The 12,487-nt window shown below is 45.8% G+C and overlaps 1 protein-coding gene and 1 pseudogene across 3 annotated transcripts in view; one reads left to right on the plus strand and one right to left on the minus strand.

Annotated features, from left to right (window-relative positions):
- The window catches only part of LOC147016622 (pleckstrin homology domain-containing family G member 4B-like), a 110,869-nt gene that overhangs the window by 14,096 nt on the left and 84,286 nt on the right, over nt 1-12,487 (plus strand). The window contains exon 1 of one of the 3 annotated variants that reach the window (XM_085845447.1): nt 3,599-3,790. The exons of the other annotated variants lie outside the window; for them this stretch is intronic. Coding sequence (XP_085701573.1) covers nt 3,614-3,790 — 177 coding nt within the window. The 5' untranslated portion in view covers nt 3,599-3,613. Of the gene's footprint in view, nt 1-3,598; nt 3,791-12,487 lie in introns of those variants that run through there. 3 annotated transcript variants of the gene reach the window in all.
- Nucleotides 3,270-3,410, minus strand: LOC147016623 (signal recognition particle RNA; annotated as a pseudogene).

Below are 12,487 nucleotides of genomic sequence, written 5' to 3' on the forward strand. Positions count from 1 at the left end.
GCCCAGGAAGTTTCTCTGACAGTAGGCCAGGTGGTTTGCCATTGCTCGCCCAGCAGTGAGTCGGGGCTGGAATTGAGAATTTGGCCAGGTGCCGGCAATCGCTTGCCTACTCTTCGCGAGTCCTTCAAAGAGATGTTTAAATGATACAATTCGTTCAAAAATGGCCGTGAAACGGTGAAGGATCTTGAGACTTCTCACCTGCAACCAACTTCTGTTACTCAGGCAATCATTGAATGTGGGGGAAACATTTTGGAGAATCAGCTCGCCGATTTCTACTACATGTGAAATTGGATGTCCATGTTGAAAGTGCGGAAACAATCATTCATTCCGACTTGGTGTTCAAATCGATTGGCGCAAGGTGCGTACCAAAAAATCTCAGCCCTTCCAGACCTCATATGGTCGAAAATGGGGAGCGAAGTTCGAAATCATCACCGAGACAATCCAGACTTTTCACCTTGTGATTTTCATCTCTTTGGACCATTCAAAGAACATCTGGGTGGCATTATGACTTTACAAGTCCTGAAATGACTGCGTACCTGTCCCAAAGATTTCCATGCAGTTGGACTCAAGACTATACCAAATCGAAGGGACAAGTGTGTATGGGTAGAGGAATGCCTTGAGAAAGAAAAATCCACATCAACCTTGGACTACCCTTGTAAAAAATTTTTTTAAGGCCGTGCACTGCAATTGGCAAAGTACATATTCGAGGTTGTTTGCTTAGCGGTTCAGAGTTTGTTGCTGGAGTTTTAAACGAATTTTGTACGAATATTGGGATTGCTGTAGCATAGGCATGATATGCCGAATGGTCTTCTCCTGCGCCAAAGTTCCTTGCGTGTGAATTATATGGGTTGGCCTGCTTGGTATTCCCATCTGAGCTCATGCTGCTAGAGATTCCAGGTTCAAATCCCACTTTGCTTCTTTTATTCGTCCATTTGTCACGATGTAACAGTCAGTTCAGCTAAAAAGTTCACCTCGAGCTTTTAATTCTATAATGGAGCATTGCTTTACATCCTCGTCAAGCTTTCTTGCACTCACTAAGTGAGCACGTTTTTACTCTCTGGCTCAGCTATTCATTTGCACAAAAGTATCAAACTGCAAAGATCGAAATATTCACTGGAGATGCAAAAAAAACTTTCCACATTTCACTCCAAGCTACGCCAGAGCTTTGCGGCTCAGTCTCAAGGTCTAAAGTCCAAGTGGAATCATTTGGCTGAGGATTAAACGCAAGGAAATTGATACAGCAATGCAAGAAGAACATGAACAATGTCAACAGAATCAAACTTCTTTTTTATGAAGAGAGTGAACCTCTCCCTTGCCTGCTTGTATCACGCAAGCAGTTATTGTCTTACGTGCACTGCTTCTTCCTCAAGGTATCTTCAGCCGTCACTAGAAGGCCAAAATTTCTCAAAAGTTGTTACATCCAAATAAAATCATCATATTACACCTCTTTACTGTAGTTGGGAAGAGGTTTTCTTGCTTTATGTTCTGGTTCCTCTTTTCAGACAAGTTTTTTTGCTTCCAGACCATCAGCAGAAATACTCTCCGCATCACCCCTCCCAATCCCTCCCACGTATGCATCACACAACCTCAGTTTTCTTCCATTTTCTCCCTCCACCCACACTTCCTTACGCTCCCTTTTTTCCACTCTCCTACTCTCTTTTTGTCTCTTTTTTTTTTCTCTCTCTCGCCTTTTACCCCACACCCCTTTAAAGTGTATTGGAAGCCAAAAGAGTATCAGGGTGTTCACAACTAGTCAATAAACGTTTCATGGCCAGAAACAATCCTGGACGGATTGGGACTCTAACGCCGGATAATCCACTGAAGGTGGAAATTATTTCGCAATTTGTTCAGGGTGCGGCGATATACTCGACGACTCTTCACGAAAGACATCACCCAACTTATGCAAGCAGGCGACTCCTCCAAATTAATGTCCTTCTGATGGACGACCCACTCCTTGATGTATCACCCTGCATGTGACAGTTTTTCGCTGGGTAGAGATTCAAATCCAGGCTAGACAGCTCAGATCGAGTGTGCATACCGCTGGGCTATCCTGCCAGCCTTGCTTAAGTGTACATGAAATATAAATGGATTTTTGTTGCAAACATGGCAACAAATGCCTGGTGTTGGCCTAATGGTAATGGTGGTGGGCTTGGGATCCTAAAATGGTTAGGGTGGTGGGATTGGGATTCTAAAATGGTTAGGGTGGTGGGATTGGGATCCTAAGATCCTGAGTTCAAATCCCACTCGGTTGTTTAACACCAGGTGGGGTTGATTCTGCCTGTCATCCTTCTGAGGTCGACAAAATGAGTGCCAGCTTGCTGGTATTCTGCGTCGGAGTGGCGACCCGTCCAGGATTGTGCCCAATAGCCAAGGAGACTGCTTATGCAGCACCAACGCTTTGCACAGAGTATGGTCCTAATGGATGGATGGATGGATGGATGACAACAAAACCACGAAACAATGAACTTCATAAGGAAAAACATTCAGGGGCAGCTTCCCTCAACCCAAACCAAGAGACAAGCTTGTGGAACATTATGTTTCAGTCCTTAATTCTGCTGTCTAACATTGGTTCTTTTTGCTTCAACCTGTCCAAGATTGCTTCTTAGCCATGGAGGCATTTACGACTGATTGTGATTGCCCGAAACTCTGTCAAGAGTGTAGCCCTTTATGACTCACGCCACTACTTTATAATGACATATTGTTGTTGTTCTTCTTTCGGCTGCTCCCGTTAGGGGTCGCCACAGCGGATCATCCGTTATGATCTGCATACTGATTTGGCATAGGTTTTACGCCGGATGCCCTTCCTGACGCAACCCTGGTCACCTCTTACGACACAGGGATAAGGATTGGGTTTCGCCATGATTCCGGGCTGCCCTACACCCTCTCATAGCGTGGCCCAGCGCAGAGCGCCCGTCATCAAGCGATCCTCCAACCCAAACCAAGAGACAAGCTTGTGGAACATTATGTTTCAGTCCTTAATTCTGCTGTCTAACATTGGTTCTTTTTGCTTCAACCTGTCCAAGATTGCTTCTTAGCCATGGAGGCATTTACGACTGATTGTGATTGCCCGAAACTCTGTCAAGAGTGTAGCCCTTTATGACTCACGCCACTACTTTATAATGACATATTGTTGTTGTTCTTCTTTCGGCTGCTCCCGTTAGGGGTCGCCACAGCGGATCATCCGTTATGATCTGCATACTGATTTGGCATAGGTTTTACGCCGGATGCCCTTCCTGACGCAACCCTGGTCACCTCTTACGACACAGGGATAAGGATTGGGTTTCGCCATGATTCCGGGCTGCCCTACACCCTCTCATAGCGTGGCCCAGCGCAGAGCGCCCGTCATCAAGCGATCCTCCAACCCAAGCCTCCGAGTAGCCGGATTACAGGCGCACGCCACTACGCCCGGTTATAATGACATATTGTATCTAACTAAAATAAGGCAATTATCTGTATGTACGTCTGATAATTATAGAATCGAAAATGGCTTAGCCACTCTCCACCAAATTCTGCATTTGTGTTTGGGCTCCCCAGCTTCAAGTCATAGGCACAGAGTAACCCCCATCCTCGCTCCAATGAGAATGGGAAGATGACTTGTAATTTTCGCCTCTATATGGAGAACAGTGCAAGTGGTTTAACCACTGACCCCTGCCGGAGGGAGTGGGTATTGACACCTTTGTTTTGCTCCAGGTGGGAAATATCTGTCCGACTGTCCATCCATCATGTGAAGAAGAAGCAGGAGCTCGAGCTTTCATGTAATGCTTCCTGCAGCCATAGAACAATAAAAATGGTACCATTGGAAAGCCAATAATCGATTTACTTGGAACAAAAATTTGTGTACGGTTAATTGTAAAGATGCCTGTTTTAAAAGTCCGTCTTTCCGGGATTGAAGAAGATGCTGGATTGAATGTTTAACGCAGCGGTTCCTACAGTAATATTTATCATTCCACTACAGGAACCCTAAAGAAGGACATGGAAGGAGCACACCATATAAAAGGCTAGGTATTGTAATTTGTGTGACAGCAGAATAGCTCGGTTGGTTGCATGCTCACCACTGAGCTATCTGGTCCATTATTTTGTCCACTGGGGAGTTAAATCTGGCTAAAACTACCATCCCAGTGCAGGAGGGGGTGCTACCTCTTGGAGCACACTGGTGTTTTGATGGAGGCGATTCATCTGTCTCTATTATTGAGGTGTTTGCTCTTAACCCTTTGAATCCTGAACACCTTTGACGTTCAGCTGAGCTCCCTGGAGAAAAATCCTGCCGCTCTGGTATATGGAGGTTTGAATGGTGGTTGGTAAACCGGCCGCTCTGGTATATGGAGGTTTGAATGGTGGCTGGTAAAACGGCCACTCTGGTATATGAAGGTTTGAATGGTGGCTGGTAAAACGGCCACTCTGGTATATGAAGGTTTGAATGGTGGCTGGTAAAACGGCCGCTCTGGTATATGAAGGTTTGATTGGTGGCTGGTAAAACGGCCACTCTGGTATATGAAGGTTTGAATGGTGGCTGGTAAAACGGCCACTCTGGTATATGAAGGTTTGAATGGTGGCTGGTAAACCGGCCACTCTGGTATATGAAGGTTTGATTGGTGGCTGGTAAACCGGCCACTCTGGTATATGAAGGTTTGAATGGTGGCTGGTAAAACGGCCACTCTGGTATATGAAGGTTTGAATGGTGGCTGGTAAACCGGCCACTCTGGTATATGAAGGTTTGATTGGTGGCTGGTAAACCGGCCACTCTGGTATATGAAGGTTTGATTGGTGGCTGGTAAACCGGCTGCTCTGGTATATGAAGGTTTGAATGGTGGCTGGTAAACCGGCTGCTCTGGTATATGAAGGTTTGAATGGTGGCTGGTAAACCGGCCGCTCAGGTATATGAAGGTTTGAATGGTGGCTGGTAAACCGGCTGCTCTGGTATATGAAGGTTTGAATGGTGGCTGGTAAACCGGCCACTCTGGTATATGAAGGTTTGAATGGTGGCTGGTAAACCGGCCGCTCGGGTATATGAAGGTTTGAATGGTGGCTGGTAAACCGGCCACTCTGGTATATGAAGGTTTGAATGGTGGCTGGTAAAACGGCCGCTCGGGTATATGGAGGTTTGAATGGTGGCTGGTAAAATGGCCGCTCTGGTATATGAAGGTTTGAATGGTGGCTGGTAAAACGGCCGCTCTGGTATATGAAGGTTTGAATGGTGGCTGGTAAACCAGCTGCTCTGGTATATTGAGGTTTGAATGGTGGCTGGTAAAACGGCCGCTCTGGTATATGGAGGTTTGAATGGTGGCTGGTAAACCAGCTGCTCTGGTATATTGAGGTTTGAATGGTGGCTGGTAAACCGGCCGCTCAGGTATATGAAGGTTTGAATGGTGGCTGGTAAACCAGCTGCTCTGGTATATTGAGGTTTGAATGGTGGCTGGTAAACCGGCCGCTCTGGTATATGGAGGTTTGAATGGTGGCTGGTAAACCGGCCACTCTGGTATATGAAGGTTTGAATGGTGGCTGGTAAACTGGCCACTCTGGTATATGAAGGTTTGATTGGTGGCTGGTAAACCGGCCACTCTGGTATATGAAGGTTTGAATGGTGGCTGATAAAACGGCCACTCTGGTATATGAAGGTTTGAATGGTGGCTGGTAAACCGGCCGCTCTGGTATATGGAGGTTTGAATGGTGGCTGGTAAAACGGCCGCTCAGGTATATGAAGGTTTGAATGGTGGCTGGTAAACCGGCCGCTCGGGTGTATGGAGGTTTGAATAACAGCTGGTAAACCAGCCACGAGGGTATATGGAGGATTGAATGGTGGCTGGTAAACCGGCCGCTCTGGTATATGTAGGTTTTGAGTCGTGGCTGATAAGCTGGAAGCTCAGGTTCAAAGGGTTAAAGATCCTTTTGTCATCCTTGAAAATAGTGAGCCCTTGCCAAAATTCTGTCTTGAGAATAATGTAATGTATTGTTGCGAATTCGCGCCCGCCGGCGTGTGGACGGCCACGTAACTCGGATCGTGGCACGTCGCCCACCGGACGGACAATTCAGTCGTGACCCTCCGGGAACTATCGCCCGGAGACAGTCATGGGTGGGCCTTTCGACCTCACCACAATCGCGCCAATCGGCCACCCGCGTAGGATAGGGTTGTTCGCCATACTCGACCTACCTAAGTACCTGTGCGAGTAGTTAATCCGGCAATCGTACCTCGCCGCAGGTCGACTCCGGACACAAGCCGCTTGGGCGGCCCGTTCCGTACTATTGGGATAACCGAGCGGTGTTATCGTCGACCTCGACGGTTCAGATTATTTACCGGGCGTTTCACCCACTACGAACCCTTTACATGAAGCAAGATGGAGGGTCAATAGAGAAAAGACAAAGCGAAACGGGAAAACAGTTCACACAATGCACATTTATTTCTCGGCACCAGGAAAGCACATATATACAGCCATACAGTTAAAATGCACATATAGTAACCAGAACAATAAAAGCAACAACGACGCAGAGTTAATACCGACTACGCGCACACATGGCAACACTTATACAGCTTTACTTTACAGACGGCGCCAACACACATTGACACCAAAGCAAAGAAGCCACCCTCATAGACAAGGAGGCAGACGGGCCTGTAGGCCAAATGTGCGCGTGACCTGGAGGAGTGGCCAGCTCCGCGAGACCGGGGGGGTGGGGGTCCTACCCGCGCCCGCGTGACGCGTTGGCGGGCAAGCCGCAAATGTGGCCGTGCGGCTGTGCCCCGACTCCGTGCTCCTTGTTGGGTTTCGTTGGCACGACGGTTGGAGTGGGGTGGGAACGGGGCCCCCTTTTGCACTATCTCAGCGCGGGGGAAAGGGGGAATTGTTGATGCCCTGGGCGAGGGGAATGGCTGGCTGGCTTGGGTCCCGAGACGAGCGATCCCACACCGCGACCTCGTCGCCGACCGCCGTCCGTCTTGCCTCGGACCCGAGCTCCCTTGCCTGCAGTTCCACCGCTCTCCCTCACCCGACTCTCTCTTCCAAAACTCTCTCGGCGACTCCAGAACCCAACTCACTCATTCGCCTTGCGCTCGCCTTCTTATAGGCTGGCAGGAGCAGCTAGTATGCAAATATTCGGATCAGAATGACCTCGGGGGCGGAGCCACACTCGCCCATTGGTCGGAGGAAACGGGGGCGTGAACCTCCCCTGATCCTAGAATTTGCATATCTCGACTTCACACACACGTGCCTGGAGGCGGGGCCAAGCCGCCCCGCGCTCGCTAATTGGACGGAGGAAAAGTGGGCGTGTAGCGGTTTTGATCCGAGTTTTCCCCTCGGAAAGGCCGCCATTTAAGCTCGCGGCTCGCTGCGTTCGGCACCAATCGCTGAACGGGCCCGAGACAGCCCGACGTTCAGTGTTCACAGGTGATGCGGGAATGGCCGTAGAAGGAGAGAGGTGAAGGTGGTGGAGGGTTTTCGGTGGTGGTTTGATGGTTATGGTGCCGTTTGGGAATGGCGGTGATGCGATGATGTGGGAGCGTAGATGGTGGCGGTGGCGTGATTGTTGTGTGATGGCGGTTGAGACGTGGTTGGTTCAAAATAAAGATAGAACAGAAAAGCGGCTATCTCAAAGCGTCGCAGCCCGAATGGATCATATTAATTCCCTTTATACAATGGGTTTGGGCTAACTACACATGTACTTAGAGATATCTCACCTGAGGGTCCTGAATGGTGCTTTGCGAATTTCCACAGCCGTAACAGTATATACAGTATATATATATATATATATATATATATATATATATATATATATATATATATATATATATATATATCATATGTGGGTCATTGTTAAGCTAGATTAAGCTCATGATAAAATGAGGGTAATACAAAAGAGATATGGAAATTGAGCGATTTGGTCAATCGGTCATGCAAACAGCACAAGCATGATGGGCCAAATGACCTCTTGTGTTTGAGTGTCTTTGTCCATACTTATATAAGTAAGCATGTATTGATGAATTGAGTCATATATTGAATTTTCTTTATCAAGCATACGTTGGGAAAAGGTTTATTTTTAAAGTAGTTTTTATTTTGAAACTTCAAAGTGTCGTTACACCACTGCTGCAGGTTCATGAAACGTTTTCTGGCTTCCGGAGCTTTGCCTGGCAAGATCTAATTAGCTCTGATGGTGCACCTGGACAAGGCTTGAATTGAGGTGGATTGTGCACACCTGGCTGGTAGGAAAGGCAACCGTTTTAGAATCGGGTGTGTGGGTCTGCTTTTTCCCCAGATCCTTTTCATGTCATGTTTGGCACTGGCCGAAACCCAAAGATGAACACTTGCCCTCGAGCTGGCATGTCACAATGTGAGACAATTGAAGTGTGTGACGTCACATTGAAAATAAATCATCTGTTTTTCCTCCATCGATTTCACTTCTTGAAATAAAAAACACGATGTGGGTTTTATTTGGCTTCCATTCAATTTCAGCATTCCTCCATTGCCCTGAGCAAGGACTTCAAAGGGGGGAGGGGGGGAATTCCATTGCCCCTGCCAATAAGTCAGGTTGGAGCTTCACAATATGCCACCGAAATGGTACTTGCATGGCCAATGGGAGGTGGGACTGTACTGCAGATTAGTAGAGTCAGATCTGAAACAAATCATCAGGACTTCTGAGCCTCTGGTTTTAAAATGGATCTTCTTTGATCACAAAGTGCTATTCTAAGTTGAACATGGCATCAATATCTGCAAGGAAAAAAACTACAGTCCTGGATGGTAATTTAACCTACTTCCTTGACCTATTGGCTCAATACCTATCACCATTGCTGTCGGCTGTGAGCCTGGGGTGAGGCAATGTTGGACAGTCGCCACATTTGTCTGTGTACTCTCCGTAGCTGGAGGGAGGGACAGCTGTCTGCTGGTGCCTTTGTGTTTTATTTTTTCCACTAACCAGGGAATTCCCATGCCTGCCTGTACCCCGAATACTGACTTGGCCTTACTCCAGATGGACCGAATGTCTGCAGGCCATAGTCCTGGCTACAAGCACCTCCTTTGTCTGCATGAAATGACACAAGAGTGGAGCCTCTTGACTAATTGTGTAATTTCTGGCTGGAGGAAAGCCTCAAAAGGGGCATTTTCAAGGTCACCCGGCAAAGCTTTGCCTTGCCCATCATGCACAGTCTCCTTTGTGGGAGCAAATTCATCATTTTTTTTTTTCGGCCTTGATCACACCACGGGCTTGATCAGTTTGTCTCTGTCCAATCCTATAAGCGTCTTTCCTTTGATCTATCTAGGAAATGGGGAAAGTTGCACAGTAAAGATTGTTCTGTGAGATTACCCTTGAGCAGGTTTGGTTGTGATATTGACTCACTCATCAGGTAAATGAGGGGGACAAGATATGCTTGAATGAGCAGCTCTTAACTTTTTCTCATGAAGATTTGTACTCGGTTTAAACATCAGACTCCAGAGGGCTTGAAGTTCCCGTGTCTATTTATTTATTGCTGAAAGTTTTTTTCACTTTCCTTGTTCACATTACAAGTTCCATGACGGTCTTATAATTGTGGATAACAAGGTACCCAAGTGATGTTGGTTACACCAGCCCTGTTACCAATTACTGGCGGTGCTTTGAATACTGTGCAAAGAGTGCAAAGTATACTAGTTGTAAGCACACCTGTTCTTTCATCCACATTGTCTGATGTACAATAATATTATTTATTTTATAATCTCTTACTAATAAAAATGACTGCGTTTTAGATTAATTTACTGGTGTCAAATCTGATTTTCACATGATTTACCCATCACAAGTCCCTTGGATGTAGGTTTGTAAACATTTAACATTCGTCAGTGTTATTTTTAAGTGTGCAGTTTGCATTAACCTTTTTGTGCCTGTTTTATATTACATAAACCCCTCCTCGTGGACTTGGCATCAATAGATATCAGTGGTCATTTTTCAGATTTCAGTGTGAGGGTAAGGGTGTTTACTTGAGGAAGTGTCACCAATGAGTGAAGAAAATGCTGGTTTCCAACACCAAGCCTCAAGTTTTGTTGTGTTTGCTTTCAGGACAACTTCCCAACTTTAAAAGGTTTCTGTCCATGGGAGAACTGGAAGGGTAGAAGGAGGGAAGGAGCTGAAGGGGTCAGGGCAGTGGCTCCACGGTATACCGCTCACCACTCAATGGAAATTTCTTAAAACATGAAGCAGGGGAGTCAGTAGGAGGGATTAGCAAAGTTCGTCTCGGGACGAGGCAGCTATGGCTTGTTATGAGAATGGTTGTAGGGGAGGAAAGAGCAGACGTGTTTTGAATTTTTGATATTCGTGGTGTAGTGGTTAGAGTGTCTGCTCTGATTCTGGGAGTTCGGCGGTCGAATCCCGGCCGACTCGTATCAAAACCTTAAAAAATGGAACGTGCTGCTTCCTTGCTTGATGCTCAGCGTTTAAAACAACATAGCACGGACAAATAACCATAAGTTGGCAATATTAGCGAAGGCATTTGATGGGACTAATGATCTCCTCTTGAATTGAAGTTCCTTGGAAGGGAACAAATATTATTATTATTATTATTATTATTATTATTATTATTATTCAGTGGAGATTCCCAAAGTGTGGTGGTGATGAGGTTGGCAGATGACTCATGAAACATGTGGGGATGTTAATTCTGTCGCCTTAAATAAATATATATATATATATATATATATATATATATATATATATATATGTATAAATATTTAATAAGCAGGAATAAATTCCAGCGTGGGGCTAGTGTGAAAAAATTCTGACTCAACCTAGGACTTGAACCCAAGGACCTCATCACGTGCGTATGCGTGTGCGCGGATTAAATTTAAATTTTTTTGTCACCGATCTACACCAAATATCCCACAATGACAAAGTGAAAAACGTGCTTTTAGAATTTTTTTACAAATCAATTAAAAATGAAAAGCTGAAATGTCTTGTGTCAAAAAGTATTCAATCCCCTGAATCAATACTTTGTAGAGGCGCCTTTGGCAGCGATTACAGCTTCGAGTCTTCTTGGGTATGTCTGTCAGGTTTGCACATCTGGATTTGGGGATTTTCTCCCATTCTTCCCTACAGATTTGCTCAAGCTCTGTCAATTTTTCTCTTTTCATTGTAATTCTTGCTTTTTATCCCCCCCAGAGGGAGGGAGCGGGATATTGTAATCGTCCGGTTTGTTTGTCTGTCTGTTTGTTTGTTTGTCTGTCTGTCTGTTAGCAACTTTACGGCAAAACGGCTTTAGCAAACACTATCAAATTTAATCCACAGGTGGGCAATGAACCTTGGACGACCCCATTAACTTTTGGGTCCAATTGGATCAAAGGTCAAGGTCAAGGTCACGAAAAGATCAAAATCGTTTTTCGCTCATAACTTCGTCAAAAATGATCTGATTTACTTCAAACTAAGCTTATAGTGAACCTTATTCTATTTGTGACTTATAATCCTACCCATAATGGGCAGGATTTGTTGTGCCTGGCACCACTAGTTATTCTTTTTTTAAAATCTCTTTTACTGTCTTTCTCTCTTTCATTATCTATCTCTCCAAGGAGAAGTGAATTCTTGCAGAAAATTTTCTGTAACTTTCACTTGGCTGCGCCTGGATGGGTTTGGGGGTGGTGGAGTCGCGGCTGAAACCCGAATCCTATCCAGGTTCCTCCTGATGACTCCATCTTTGCTCTTTACTTCTTCAGGTTCCTTCTTCGTATTCCGTTTCATCAAGTTGGATGGGGAACGTCGGTGAACGGCAATCTTCAAGTCGTTCCACAGATTCTCAATGCGATTCAAGTCTGGGCTTTGGCTGGGCCACTCAAGGACTTTCATGTTCTTGTTCTGAAGCCATTCCAGTGTTTCTTTGACTGCATGCTTGGGGTCATTGATGTATGCTTTCCTGTTGAAACATCAATCTTTGCTGCAGTCTTAAGTTATTTTGCACTCTGAAGCAGGTTCTCCTCAAGGATTTGCCTGTATTTGGCTCCATTCATTGCTCCCTCTATCCTTACAAGTCTCCAAGTCTCTTCCACTGAAAAGCATCCCCATAGCATGAAACGGCCATGCTTCACGGTAGGGATGGTGTTAGATGGGTGATGAGCTGTGCTCGGTTTCTGCCGGACGTAGCACTTTGCATTCAGGCCAAAGAGTTAAATTTTCTTTTCTCATGTGCCCTTTTCTCAGGAGTAGCTTCTGTTTGTCTACTCTCCCATAAAGCCGAGATTTATGAAGTGCTGCAGAGATTGTTGGCTTTCCGGCAGGTTCTCCCATCTCAGACAAGGAATTCTGTAGTTCTGTCAGAGTGGTCATTGGGTTCTTGGTCACCTCCCTGACCAAGGTCTTTCTTCCCCAGTTGCTCAGTTTGGTTGGACGGCCAGCTCGAGGAAGAGTCTGTATAGTTCCATATTCTTTCCATTTCCTAATGATGGAGCTGACTGTGCTCTTGGGAACTTTCAACACTTTAGAAATTATTTTATACCCTTCCCCAGATCGATGCCTCCTCATAATTCTATCTCAGAGTTCTATTGTCAGTTCCTTGGAT

The sequence above is a fragment of the Eptatretus burgeri genome, chromosome 11 (genome assembly GCF_056783735.1).
Source record: "Eptatretus burgeri isolate ZD-2024b chromosome 11, Ebu_testis_v1, whole genome shotgun sequence".
NCBI classification, from domain to species: Eukaryota; Metazoa; Chordata; class Myxini; order Myxiniformes; family Myxinidae; genus Eptatretus; species Eptatretus burgeri.